This window comes from Carettochelys insculpta, chromosome 4, assembly GCF_033958435.1.
Source record: "Carettochelys insculpta isolate YL-2023 chromosome 4, ASM3395843v1, whole genome shotgun sequence".
In the NCBI taxonomy this organism is placed as follows: domain Eukaryota; kingdom Metazoa; phylum Chordata; order Testudines; family Carettochelyidae; genus Carettochelys; species Carettochelys insculpta.
In genome coordinates, this window is record NC_134140.1 from 43,764,675 (window position 1) to 43,777,533 (window position 12,859).

Genomic DNA, 12,859 nt, shown 5'->3' on the forward strand with positions numbered 1-12,859 from the left:
AATCAAGGATGGCCTGATCAGTACCACACTGTACCGAAAACCTACTGATCGCTATACTTATCTACACCCTTCTAGTTTCCATCCTGCACACGTGACTAGATCCATTGTTTACAGTCAAGCTCTTAGGTACAATCGCATTTGCTCTGATCCAACTGACAGAGACCAAAAACTTCAAGAACTTTACCAAATATTCATACACCTGAATTACCCAACAGGAGAAGTAAAAAAACAAATCGACAGGGCCAGACGCATACCCAGAGACCAGCTGCTCCAAGATCGGCCCAAAAAAAGCCAAGAACAGAACACCACTGGTCATCACCTACAGCCCCCAACTCAGACCACTGCAACGAATTATTAAAGACCTACAACCTATTCTTAATCAGGATGCTACACTCCAAAAGGCCCAGGGTGACATGCCTGTTCTCTCCTACAGACAACCTCCCAACCTCATGAGGATCCTTACTAACAGTCACAGTCTATACCCCAGGAACACCAGTCCTGGAGCCTTTCCCTGCAACAAAGCCCGCTGCCAGCTTTGTCCACATATCTTCTCTGGAAATACCATCACTGGACCTAACCAGGTTACTCACAGAATCACGGGCACTTTCTCATGCTCCTCTACTAACATCGTATATGCCATCATGTACCAACAATGCCCAGATGCTTTGTATATTGGACAGACTTCTAACGCCCTTAGACAAAGGGTCAACGGGCACAAAACAGACATCAAAACACTCCAGATTCACAAACCAGTTAGTCAACATTTTAATGGAGTGGGGCATTCTGTCAATGACCTCAAGGTATGTATGTTACTGAAGAGACATTATCGCTCCGTTTTAGAAAGAGAAGTGGACGAACTGACATTTATATTCAAATTCGGAACATTAACACATGGTTTAAATCGTGATGGGAACTTTGAGTCACTATAGGGGCTCGTCTGCATACTTGGCTCAATCTAATTCTTGATCTTTCCCCCCAACCCTCCACTCTCTGATTTGCTCACCTTGATTATCTTTTTCTGATTTGTACTCCTTGCTTACTGTTTTTGGTTCTCTGTGTCTTAAATATTGAGTCTGTTCTGGTCTGGCTATGGTCTGAAGAAGTGGGTCTGTCTCACGAAAGCTCACCTAATAAACTATTTTGCTAGTCTTTAAAGTGCTACTTGACTGCTTTTTATCCTTAGTTATAGTTTTGAAGACTTTCAGATACTGTCTTAAATACCATTACTGCCTAAGAATTTAAAATGTGTATTGTTAGTGTCACTCAAAACAAGTGTGTGATTGCTGGCTCTGGAGCTGCAGTTAATTAATGAACACTATTCCTAGAGCTATTACTGACCTTAGTCATTGGTTGCTACCAACATGTCTAATTTTTATTCACTGTCACAGGTAAACAAAGATAGCGTTGACCCAAAATACGTGCCTGCTTAACCAAAAAGATTGAAAATTATGTGTTCACTTTATATTATTTTCATACAAATATTTGCACTGTAAAAATGACACAAATAATTCTTTCAGTTCACTTCCTACAAGTACCAAAGTTAAATCTTTCTATTGTGAAAGTGCAACTTACAAATGTAGATATTTGTTTTGTTTTTGAGTGCAGTTATGTAAGAATGGAAAACTTGAGAGCCTACAACTTCACTCATTCCTCCTCAGCCAATTTGTAAGACAAATAAATTTGGTTATTTGGATGGGAGATAATGCCAATCATTTGTCACCTGAAAGTGAGAACAGGCATTAGCACGGGACTTTTGTAGCTAGCATCGTGAAGTAATTTACGAGCCAGATATGCTAAACATTCATATGGCCCTTCATGCTTCAGCCACTATTGCTGATGACGTGTTTCCATGTTAATGCTTGTTTAAAAGAGAAAAAAGTGTTAATTTGTTACTGAGCCCCTTAGGGGAGAATTATATGTCTCTGGCACTGTTTCACTAGCATGCTGCCACATATTTTGTGTTCTAGTAGTCTCGGATGACAGCTCAGCACATACGTGTTTTAACAATGCTTTTGCTGCAGTATTGATAACAGGTAAAGACGGTGTCAGTGTGAGATTTCAGAAGACAGCTTGAGCGCTCACCCCAAGTTTTAAGAATTTGAAGTGCCTGCCAAAATCTGAGAGGGACAGTGCTTTAGAAGTCTTAAGAGCAACACTTTGATGTGGACACTACAGAACCTAAACCTCTAAAAAAGAAGATCAGCCTTCTGCCGTTGGCATCTGATTCTGATGGTGCAAACGAACACATGCTGGGGCCAGACTGCTTTGGCTTGTTATTAAGCAGAACCCACTGTCAGCATGGACACATCCTCTGAATGTTGGTTGAAGTATGAAGGGACATATTAACCCTTGGCATATCTGGCACATAAATATCTTGTGACACCTGTTAAAACAGTGCCATGGGAATGTCCGCACTTTCTGGTGATATTGTAAAGTAGTAGTGAGAAGCATTATCTCTGAAGATGTAAGCAAACTTGTATGTCTGAGCAACTGGTTGAAAAAAGTAGCATTGAGAGGATCTGTAGGCTCTAAAGCAGGAGTGGGCAATCTTTTTTGGGTTAGAGGCTGCTGACCCAGAGAAAAATCAGGTGGGTACCACACAAGGGAAAAGTGCCAAAAAAGAGAACCAACTATATTCCCCTCGCTCCCCACTCCAGAGAATAGTAGAGGGAGTTATCTAACGTTTTGAGATCACTGACTGTTTGCTATTTAGATATGACTTGCTCATTTTTGTGGGGCCTTTTAGACATGCACCATTTATTGCAAATAATCAGGATTTTTTTTTTTTTTTTTTTTTGCAATTATAACATTGGGAGCCGCAAAGAAACCTTTAAAGAGCTATCTGCAGCTCCAGAACAATGTCCTAGGAAATATCCTAAGGCCAAAAAAAGTTTAAACTTGTATAAACTAAAATACTGGTCATGTGCTGGCATTAAGGTTTCCTGTCAAAAAAAATTAGAACAAACGCATTAGGAACATAAGAACTGTCATTCTGGATCATATCCTTGGTCCATCTGATCCAGACAAAGGTACAAAAACCCTGTAGTAGGGAGATGTGGGAGATCTGCACCCTTATGCGTACACACATACTACAGTAACTCAAATGATGATCGGCTTACGTTCTGAAGCACAACAGTTAATATTCTTTCCACAAAACTTTTTATAATTTATTATGAAAACTATTGAGATTTAATACAAAGGTCAAGTTGCTCTTAGAATATTGTGAAGAAACTGTCCTCAATTTCTTATGGCAACAAGCACCACAGTTTAACTATGCACTGTATGAAAAATGGGACTGTTAAATCGCAGTTAACTCACAGGATTAAAAAAAGTTAATCAGGTATCAGTATATCATATAGGCCATAGCTAACAGGGTCCAATCTGACCCCGGCGTTTCTTCACACAAATGTAAACAAACTTGTTTCTCTGAGTAATTCGCTGAACATAAAATAAGACTGAGTGGACTCATCAACTTTAAAATTTTCCATTCTTTCCTTTTTGAATGCAGGGTTTTTTGTTTATTTTTTTTTTACATAATTCTTCATTTGTATGTTAAACATTCATGATAAAGAGACTGCACCACACTGGTTGTATTAAGTGAATTGAAAAATGTTCTTTTGTTTTTCACAGTGCAAAATCTGTAACCAAAATAAATATAAAGTGAGCACTAAACACTTCGTACAGCTGTAACTGAAATAAATATACACATGAAAATGTAATGAATATCCAAAATATTTATATATATGGTAGTTTATTATTAACAATGGAATTAATTTTAATCACTTGAGAGCCCTAATGAAATTATGAATCCTGAATTTCCCATATTTTAATTTGATAAAATGTCTTTTTGTTCTTATATTAGGAGACAGACAAAACAAGGGTTTCCAATCTACCTCTATACCATTTGACCAAGCATGAAGAACCACTGATCCCCACCGAGAAATTATTTCTTGACACAAGAAATGAGGGGGAAAAAAACGGTATGAGTGATGGTCAAAAATTAATAATCCAAAGGGTACACTGAGCAGAGGACTCCCAAAAGTCCCCACTGCTCCTCCAAAGGTTTCTAAGAATTTAACTCAGTTAATCATTGGACAATCTTTCCTCTCTCTTTGAAAGTATATAGTGAAAAAGGACAGAGGAAAAAGAATGATCTCATGGTTAAGGCAGCTGAAAGCTGCTCTGGAGAACTAGGAATTGTGTTACAGGTCTAAAAAACTATGTAATGCTGGTAAAAATCACTTACAGATAGTCACTAATTACATGTTCTTTATTTTCTAGATGCTCAACTCAAAACTGGTTTCCGTGATTGCTGAGCACTCACAACTGTAACTGAAGTCAAAGTGAATTCAGCACATTAACACATGGTTTAAATCGTGATGGGAACTTTCCGAGTCATTATAGGGGCTTGTCTGCATACTTGGCTCAATCTAATTCTCGACCTTCCCCCCCACCCCTCCATTCTCTGATTTGTTCACCTTGATTATCTTTTTCTGATTTGTCCTCCTTGCTTACTGTTTTTGGTTCTCTGTGCCTTAAATATTGAGTCTGTTCTGGTCCGGCTATGGTCTGAAGAAGTGGGTCTGTCCCACGAAAGCTCACCTAATAAACCATTTTGCTAGTCTTTAAAGTGCTACTTGACTGTTTTTTACACAACATTGAGTAAGTTAGAAAACAGGTCCTGGGCATCTCAAATTTGTCACCCAAATTAATTAGCACTTTTTACCTGAATCTCACTGTACAGGATCCACCTCCCTCCTCCAGCACCCTGGGGACCTGACTGGTTCCAGATGAGGGAATTTACCAGATGAAGGGAGGTCCCCTACTCTGGCCACCTGCCTGAACCTCAGCCCCTGGTGCACCAACATCAACCTGGCCACCCTGCCAGACATGGTCCAGACCCTGTGGGTGCTGGCTCTGGCCTCAGCCCCATGGAGACAGGCTCTTGTTCCTGGACCGGCTGCCAGCACAGCTCCAGCCCTGTGGGCACCTGGTGCAGCCCCAGTCAGGTTGTCAGCACAGCCCCAGCTCTGCAGGCACCAGATGCAGCATGCCCCCACAGAGGCTAGCTCTGGATGTGCCTCTGGCCCAGGCACAAGCTCCATTAGGCTCCCCTGCCCAAGGCAGCCAGGCTCTCCCTACTAACCTCTCATACTGGGGTCTCTGGTCCAAGTAACATCCATGGTCCTGCCAGATGATGGATGTTGCTGGAAAAGAAAGTGCTGGTTTGGGGAGTTTCAACCTGTACTTCATTTTCCCACGTGTATAATAGAGATAGTACCAACTCCTCACTCCACAAGGGTGTTATGAAGATTAATTCATATGTGTATGTGAGCCTCCCTATTACGATAATCACCACAGAAAAGTTCATGAGAAAATTAATAATTCTTTATTCAGAGTAAGCCTTGAATAGTGTCCATTAAATAATGCCTAAAGCAAAGTCCTACAAGACATTATTGACTAGACCAGAGGGGGCAATAATTTTTAATGGGGGCAGCGGCAAAGGAAAGGGTGCAGGAGTTTGCTAGGGGATTGTAACTTGGGGCAGCAGCATGGGAAGGGGAGCAGAGAATTGCATGGAGAGAGGAGCTGTGGTGCCAGGTGCAGGCTCTGGCCAGGAGCAGCTCACCTACACAGCTCTTGCCCAGCGGGACCGTGAGGCAGAATCCCTGCTTTCTGCATTGCCGCTCAAAGTGGCCGGCTGTGGGCGCCACATGCTCTCTGTGTACCACCTGCCAATGGGAAGGGCGTGATACTTTGTGTACCGCCTGCATCACAAGCATAGCCCAGACAGCTGCTTTGGGCTTGTTTCCGGTGAATAGGAGCTGTGATGTTGTGCTGGGGTGAGGCCAACCAATGAAAATCTCCACCCAGGTTCGTGATGCTCAGAGAAGCACATGGCTCACCACAGCTGGCTGCTTTTAGCAGTGTGCAGAAGCATGGAATCCAGAGAGCTGCCGGCTGCTCCTGCTGGGCCGCGGGTTGGTGGCAGGCTGGTCTGTATTTTACCAGCCCCTGGACTAGACTGACCATAAAAGTAGGAAAACTACATCACAGCTGATACAGATTCAATCACTCCGGACCCTCTTGTTTCGGTAAGCTTACCCTCTTGTTGCCAGGTGACTATGACAGCAAAGCCACAGAAGTGAGTTTTCTACACTTAGAATGAGAAAATGACTGTGACCAAAAAGTACTTTAGTCAGAGTAAAATAAAAAATAGGAATTTGGCTCTTGGTGTGTATACCAGCAATAGCTCAAGAACATTTTCAAACTCAGTTTGCCAGTGCAAATTTACTGCAACTATAAGTACAATTAACCAAAGTTCAGAAGTGATATCAATCATCTATGGATCTCTCTATTAACCAGAGCGCATTTCTTGTGTAAGCCTCAAAACACTTAAACCTGTTCTTAATTGCACACCCTAGTAATCCCCCCAACTTCAACTATGCATATAAGAAGTCTTAATTAGGGACAGAAGCATAGGTGTCTGCAGAACTGGGGCTTAAGTCATGAACATACTGGTAAGACCTCTAACTCTGGATATCTTATTGGGAAAACAGGATTAAGTACCAGTTGAGTACAATTATCAATTAAGGTACTTAATACAGGTACTTTTTTCTCAAAAACCAGACACATGAAAATCCCCAAACACATTTATGGCCAATATCAGTTACAAAATTCCCTCCATAGATAACTCACCAATTAAATATTCCTGAGTTACCCTTAGCATGATCTCCTTCCTTCTGTTTAGAGAGCCTCTTCCTTTGCTCTAAGCATTCATGCCATAAACTCACACAAATATAAAATATATTGTATTATTAAAATTATTTCCAATAGCACATTCCAAATAGAGAAAATAGAACAAAAGTCCCACTCCAAGGAGTCCTAATATAAAACTAGACAAGCTAAGCAAACAGTTAGGGGGAAAGGAACTGCTCAGTCTACATTGACATAAGTATCTGTCAGCTAATATGTGGATAAACAAAGTTTATCGAAACTCTTCCAGCCCTCAGGCTACTCTCTAACCAAAATCCTGTGAAAAGCAACTTCCAAAAATGCTGCAAATGCTAACTAATCCTTTCACGAGTTGACCAGGTCATACAGAAGCAGGGAGAAGAGACTGAGTTCCAAAAAAAATTAAGGAAACATCACAGTAAACATTCCATCAGCCCACCTGGCTTACTTGAAGAAAAGCAGTATGTCCAATGAACTGATCCTAATGAAGAGAAAGGAATCTCAAAATTCTAATTTCAGCCCTGTCACACAGTTACATGGCCTGAGAAAAATTATAACATCTACCAAGCTCCATTTCATCACATGTCAAATAAATTCTTAACCAACCTACTTCAAAAATAATGTTGCAAGGATTTGTTGAAATTTATACTCTGAAAATGCATCCCGCATCTTCTTGTGTTCAAAAAATTAAACAAGCACCAATTTCATTTAACATTCAGTATATAATCCACTTTCATTCGATAAGTATCAAGTAGCCAAGTCACTCTGTATCTTCAAAAACAACAAAAAGTCCTGTGGTACTTTATAGACCAACAGATATTTTGGAGCATAAGCTTTCATTGGCAAAGACCCACTTCATCAGATGCATGGGGTGGGATTCAGAGGAGGATTTAAAGAGGGAAACTCATTCAAGGGGCGGGCCAGAGCTGGAGGGCCATTCAATAGTTTTTCTACACTGCATGGTACTTAATATGAGCCTTTGACTAAATCTATTGAAGGACGGACCTGTTAGTTATTTGGTACATTTCACTTACTATACAGTGCTGTTTAGCTAATATATATATATATATATAAAAATACAGTAAACTTTCATATCTGGGATTCTGTCATCCAGAACTCTTAAACAACTGGCATTTTAACCATAAATAAATTTTAGTTGTGTTTTCCATAAATACAATAAATGCACTAGAAGTTTACAGTGTACAATACTACTGTTGCTGGTAAATATAGTTCTCCACATACATTTTGTTTGTTTCTTAATATCTAATCTTGATTTTTCTTTAGTGTTATGCATTACTAGGTATGCCTCTCTATTATCCAGAATATTTGATTAGCCGACAACCTCCTGGTCCTGGGACAGCTGGATTTGAGTTTACTTTATACAGATGTTTTCCCACTTGACTGATGGGTATCTATTACTTGGGCATGACAGCAAAGCCAAAATTGTAAGTGGGCTCAAAAAAAATTAGAAACATTCATGAGGGCTAATCCATCAATGGCTATCAGCCAAGTTAGTCAGGGGTGCAACCTTATGCTGGAGGTGGCCCTAAACTGCTGCCTGTGAGAGTATGGGACAGGACAGCAGGAGTTCACTTGTTCTATTCATTTCCTCCGAATTATCCGGCACTGACCAATTCAGAAGTCAGGATGCTGGGGGTAAATGGACCTTTGATCTGACCTAGTATGACTATTCTTATCTTCGTATTTAACTATGAGCAATTTAAAAAAAAATTTTTAATAAATTCACCTTCAACAGAAACAAATGTGAATTTATAAAACAACATCCAAGCTTAAGTTATCGCAAAGAACTTAGCGAAGTAAAAAGTTAAATACTATCATGTAGTCACAGTACTGGCAAGTTGATATTTTATTTGGGACAACAATTAGGTTCTTTTTCAAACCTATTCTTAGAACAGAAAAGAATGAAGACCACAACCATATAACAACTGTTACAGTATCTCTAACCAGTAGATGCGCATCTGGCTTAATGCACAGTTTGTATCCACACAGTATATAGTAAATAGCATATGAATTGTAACCTGCTAGTTGTCCACTCTGGGACACAGTTTACTTTAACCAATTAGGCACAACATTTTGCAGTACACCTCCCACCATAGCACTATTAATTAAAACTAGTTCTCCAATAATCTTTTGGTTAATACATTCCAAAATGCACTTTTCCCATGTCACAAAGGTACCTACTTAGGGTCTAATCCAAAACACAATGAAGTCAATGGAATTCATTAAAAACCTGATTCTATTCCACATACAATGCCTTCCTCATTACATCATCAGAAGATGCAAGCTGTTTTACAATTTTCCTTACTTTCTTTTGCAAGATACGGCGTTCACAACATTGTCCAGATTCTGAACACTGTATGCAGTAGCTCAGCCTCATTCTACCCTAGATAGAAAGAAGGAGTAGGGGAAGAACTAATTTTTGAAAAGTCTTCACTCAGACTGCTGATGAAGTACAATGGGATAGGTTCCCAGGACGACTCAAGCTGCTATAACAACAGCATCAACACCACACTACTACAAAAATTCTAGCTCTAGATGACAATACATTTTTGATGGCAAAAAATGTGTGGACACAAATCAAATTATGCTATTTGTCATCTGTTGCGTTGACCATGCCTTTCACCACTCAGAAAAACAAAATTTATGTGGAAAGGTCTGATGATGGCCAAAACACAAAGCAATACTCTAATCTTTCTAAAGAGAACAATGGCATCTTTAATTTACACATGGGAAGACACCAAAGACTGGCAGAGACCTCAGCTTCAAGGCCACAGCCAGGATAATGTATGCTGAAATTGTAAAAATTTATTTTTTTCAAAACATACAATTTGTTTTTAAACTTCACTGGAAACAGGCTGATGATTGTTTTTAAATGAGCATGCATTCTTACAGGGAGGGGAAGGAAGACAGACACCTTCTTCCATGTGCTACCACCAGAAAATGCCATACCTCATCAGAACAGACTTGGCCACAGTGATCCATAAGCCTTGATTCTACAATTACCTAGGAACAGCACTGCACACTTTGAAAAGGGCAAACACTTTACCTATGTTCTCCATACTACATTAGCTCGCCTTTGTCTACAGACTCCAATTGAAGAACTCTGTCCTAATATTCAAAGTCTATTGGCCAGAGCCAGTCCTCTACGATCAGGACCCGCACAATTACCTTCCTCTAGCACAGTGAAAAAAATAAACTTTTGATGAGGCTCATGAACACAAGAGACAGCATGTTTTCACAAGAGATAGAACTAAATTATGGAAGCCTTGTCAGTTCCAGAATCAAATGAAAAACTTTTCTTAAATACACAAAAACCTTTTTTCACAACAATAAATTTAATCAAAAAGTTATCTGTTCTTCACTCTTAAAGAATAATTTGTTAGTTCTGTTTTTAATACTTGTGAGTTACTACAGTGATTGGAACCATAAAAATCAGTTTAAACAGCCAGAAACCCCTACGACTATACAGCATACCACCTTATCCAGAGCATGAACCCACATCCTGGTTTAGGAATTAAATCTTGAACTTTCTGGCCCAAAGACCACAATACTATCCATTGAGTGACACTGATATTTAATCAATACTTGACTTTATTCTCTATTTTAATCATATATTTAATATCCCATGGCACAAAAGTTAACAAAGCAAATGTGTAAGTTTTGCACTGAAAAAAAAACCAGCTGTTTCATTCTAAACCCACATGCTACCTTAATCTAAATTAACAGGTGTAAAAAAGACTTAAATGGTCTGAACACAAACCTTTATAGTCTTTACATAATTTAGCAGTTGTCTGTGCACAAAGCAGATATTCCAAAATCTAGTTGTGAAACTCTAGAAATGCAGCTTCTATGTTTGTAACATCTGCTTTAAATAAATGACAACTAACTGCATAATCCATAAAGGACCATTTTCTAAATTACAATTATTTGCGTGTAATATAATCAATCCCCATCATGCCATGGAATGGATTATGTTATATCTTTCAAAACCCCGGAACTGTCAACAACTGTCACATTCAAAAACAACTTTTGCTTCCTATAATCCATATTTCCAATTCTATTTCTGACCTCATGTGGGAAGTTAAATTTCATGCCAAATTAAAATATTTGTTTTCAAAACAAACAAATTAGTACATTGATGATTCAACAGCTCACCATATTAGATGAATATACAAAAGCAGACATGGCAATACCCAGCTGAGGAAAGTAAATCATGAAAATTTTATCACGGGGCTCTGGAGGTACGGGGGGTATGCATCTCAACTACATTGAAAACGCACACACATACCCCCTTCTGGGGCCTACAAAGCAAGAGACGAATGTTTGTTTACTTTGGGTGGAGCTTAAAGGGGCAAAAAGCTGAGAGGTGAAAAGAACAGGCACTTACCTTTAACCGTTTGACCACCTCATCGTTGGTAATTTTGTCTGTGATCTCCTTTACGCCGGGAGGATAGTAGATGATCTTACCATCAGCAGACGGTTTTGGTTGGGTAGAAGGAAAGTCCATCCTGGTGCCGCTGGATATAAACTTTCCTTCTCCACAGTCCTCTACCGGCCTCTATCGGTCAGAAAACAAAAGTTCAGCGGAACAGAGACGACTTTCAGCCCTCTTTTTCCATTTCTAAACCTCAATTCACAGAAGGCCCCACTTAATATCAGGAGGGCAAAAATCCCGCACCCCCCGCCCTTGAGCAGGGCTTCGAGGAGGCCCTTACAAAGCAGCCTCTCACCCCAAAACTTCTACTTCTCCACCCTTCTCCAGCGCCTCCCTTCAGCGCGAGGCTCCTCCAGCCCAACAATTAGTTTGCAGCCTCATATTTTACAATGAAATTTTAACCCAAACCGACGGATGCCCCAAGTTTAAAGCCCATTAGAGCCCAAGTGGGGTCGGGACGAGCCAACTCGTGGCCCTAGGAGGTCTTTGGGGCCTCCACAGAAGCCTCAGAGCTGGGAGACGAGGCCTAACCAGTTAGGCCTCAAAACTATCAAGAGGCAGAAACCAACCGGAGGGGGAGAGGCGGTGGCTGCGATCCCAAACAAAACCCCGCTGCCGGCCGGGCGGGCAGCCCCGCGCAGCCAAGCGCTGAGCCCCCCACCTGGCCTGTGCCTCCCCCCGGAGAGGGGTACAGCCCCCCACGGGAGAGGACCAGGCCACTCTCCACTTTACATTTGTTCTTTCAACTTCAGGTGCCCTCAGCCCCAGCCCCAGCCCCAGCCCCGCACCCCGCCCCGGGGCCCCTCACCCAACTAGCTCTGCGAAGCCTACAAAGAGCCCCCCACCCCACAGGGCTGCCGCAGGGCGGGGAGGAGGGGAACGGGACCCGGAGCCGCCTTTACCTCATGCAGCTCCGGAAGGTGCAGCATTGAGTAGCCTCCGTGCCGGGTGGGTGTTACAGCTGCTTCACCGCTGCCGGCCGGCGCCCTGGCTGCTCCCGCTCCCTCCTTGCTCCGTGGTGCGGCGGCTCCTGCCCGGGCAGAGGTAGGGGGAGGAGGCTGCTCGGCGGCGGCGGCAGGAGCGAGGGCGAGAGGGGGCGGCTCAGGCGGAGCGTGCGCCGCGGGGACACAGTGCCGCTCTCCGTCCGGCCGGGGAAGAACAGCCCTGGAGGAGGCTCCGCGCTCCTCTTCCCCCACCCGGGGCCTGGCCCGGCGCCGCCCGCCGGGATTCCCCACCCCCACCGTGGCAGCAGTGCCCGCGCCTGGCTCGTTTCCCTCGTGCCTTGTGCCCAGCTCAGGGAGGGCGGCGGTGGGGCAGGCGGTACCGGGCACGGTTGCAGCAGCGCCGCCTCCCGCTTGGCGCCAAAACCAGCAGCGGCCCCGAGCCCGCCTGGCCGGCGATTGAGGGAGCAGTCTGGGACTGCTCACCACCGTGTCACCGGCAGGGCAGCGTGACTCGAGGCTGCGTGCCAGGGCCACAGGCCGCCCCTCAAGCCCAGGGCACACACCGGGTGTGGCGGGGGATCCTGCCGTGTCGCCCTGTCGCCAGCTAGCTGGCCCGCGTGACAGGCGGGCGGGAACCCCCTGGGGCTAAGTTACGGATTAACCGCGCGGCAGGTCACTGCGGGGCGGTGGCAGTAGGAGAGGAAATAGGCGGGAATCCTGCCGA

The 12,859-nt window shown here is 42.8% G+C and overlaps 1 protein-coding gene across 2 annotated transcripts in view; it reads right to left on the reverse strand.

Moving 5' to 3' along the window:
• Positions 1-12,456, reverse strand: part of PDS5A (PDS5 cohesin associated factor A) — a 163,556-nt gene extending 151,100 nt beyond the window's left edge. Inside the window, exons 1-2 of one of the 2 annotated variants that reach the window (XM_074992639.1) lie at positions 12,094-12,456; positions 11,144-11,314 (exon numbers count right to left, since the gene is read on the reverse strand). In XM_074992639.1, the coding sequence (XP_074848740.1) occupies positions 11,144-11,314; positions 12,094-12,120 (198 nt within the window). In that variant the 5' untranslated portion in view covers positions 12,121-12,456. The remainder of the gene's footprint in view (positions 1-11,143; positions 11,315-12,093) is intronic. The other variant, XM_074992640.1, reaches the window with a different exon arrangement.
• Between the last annotated feature and the right edge of the window lie 403 nt (positions 12,457-12,859).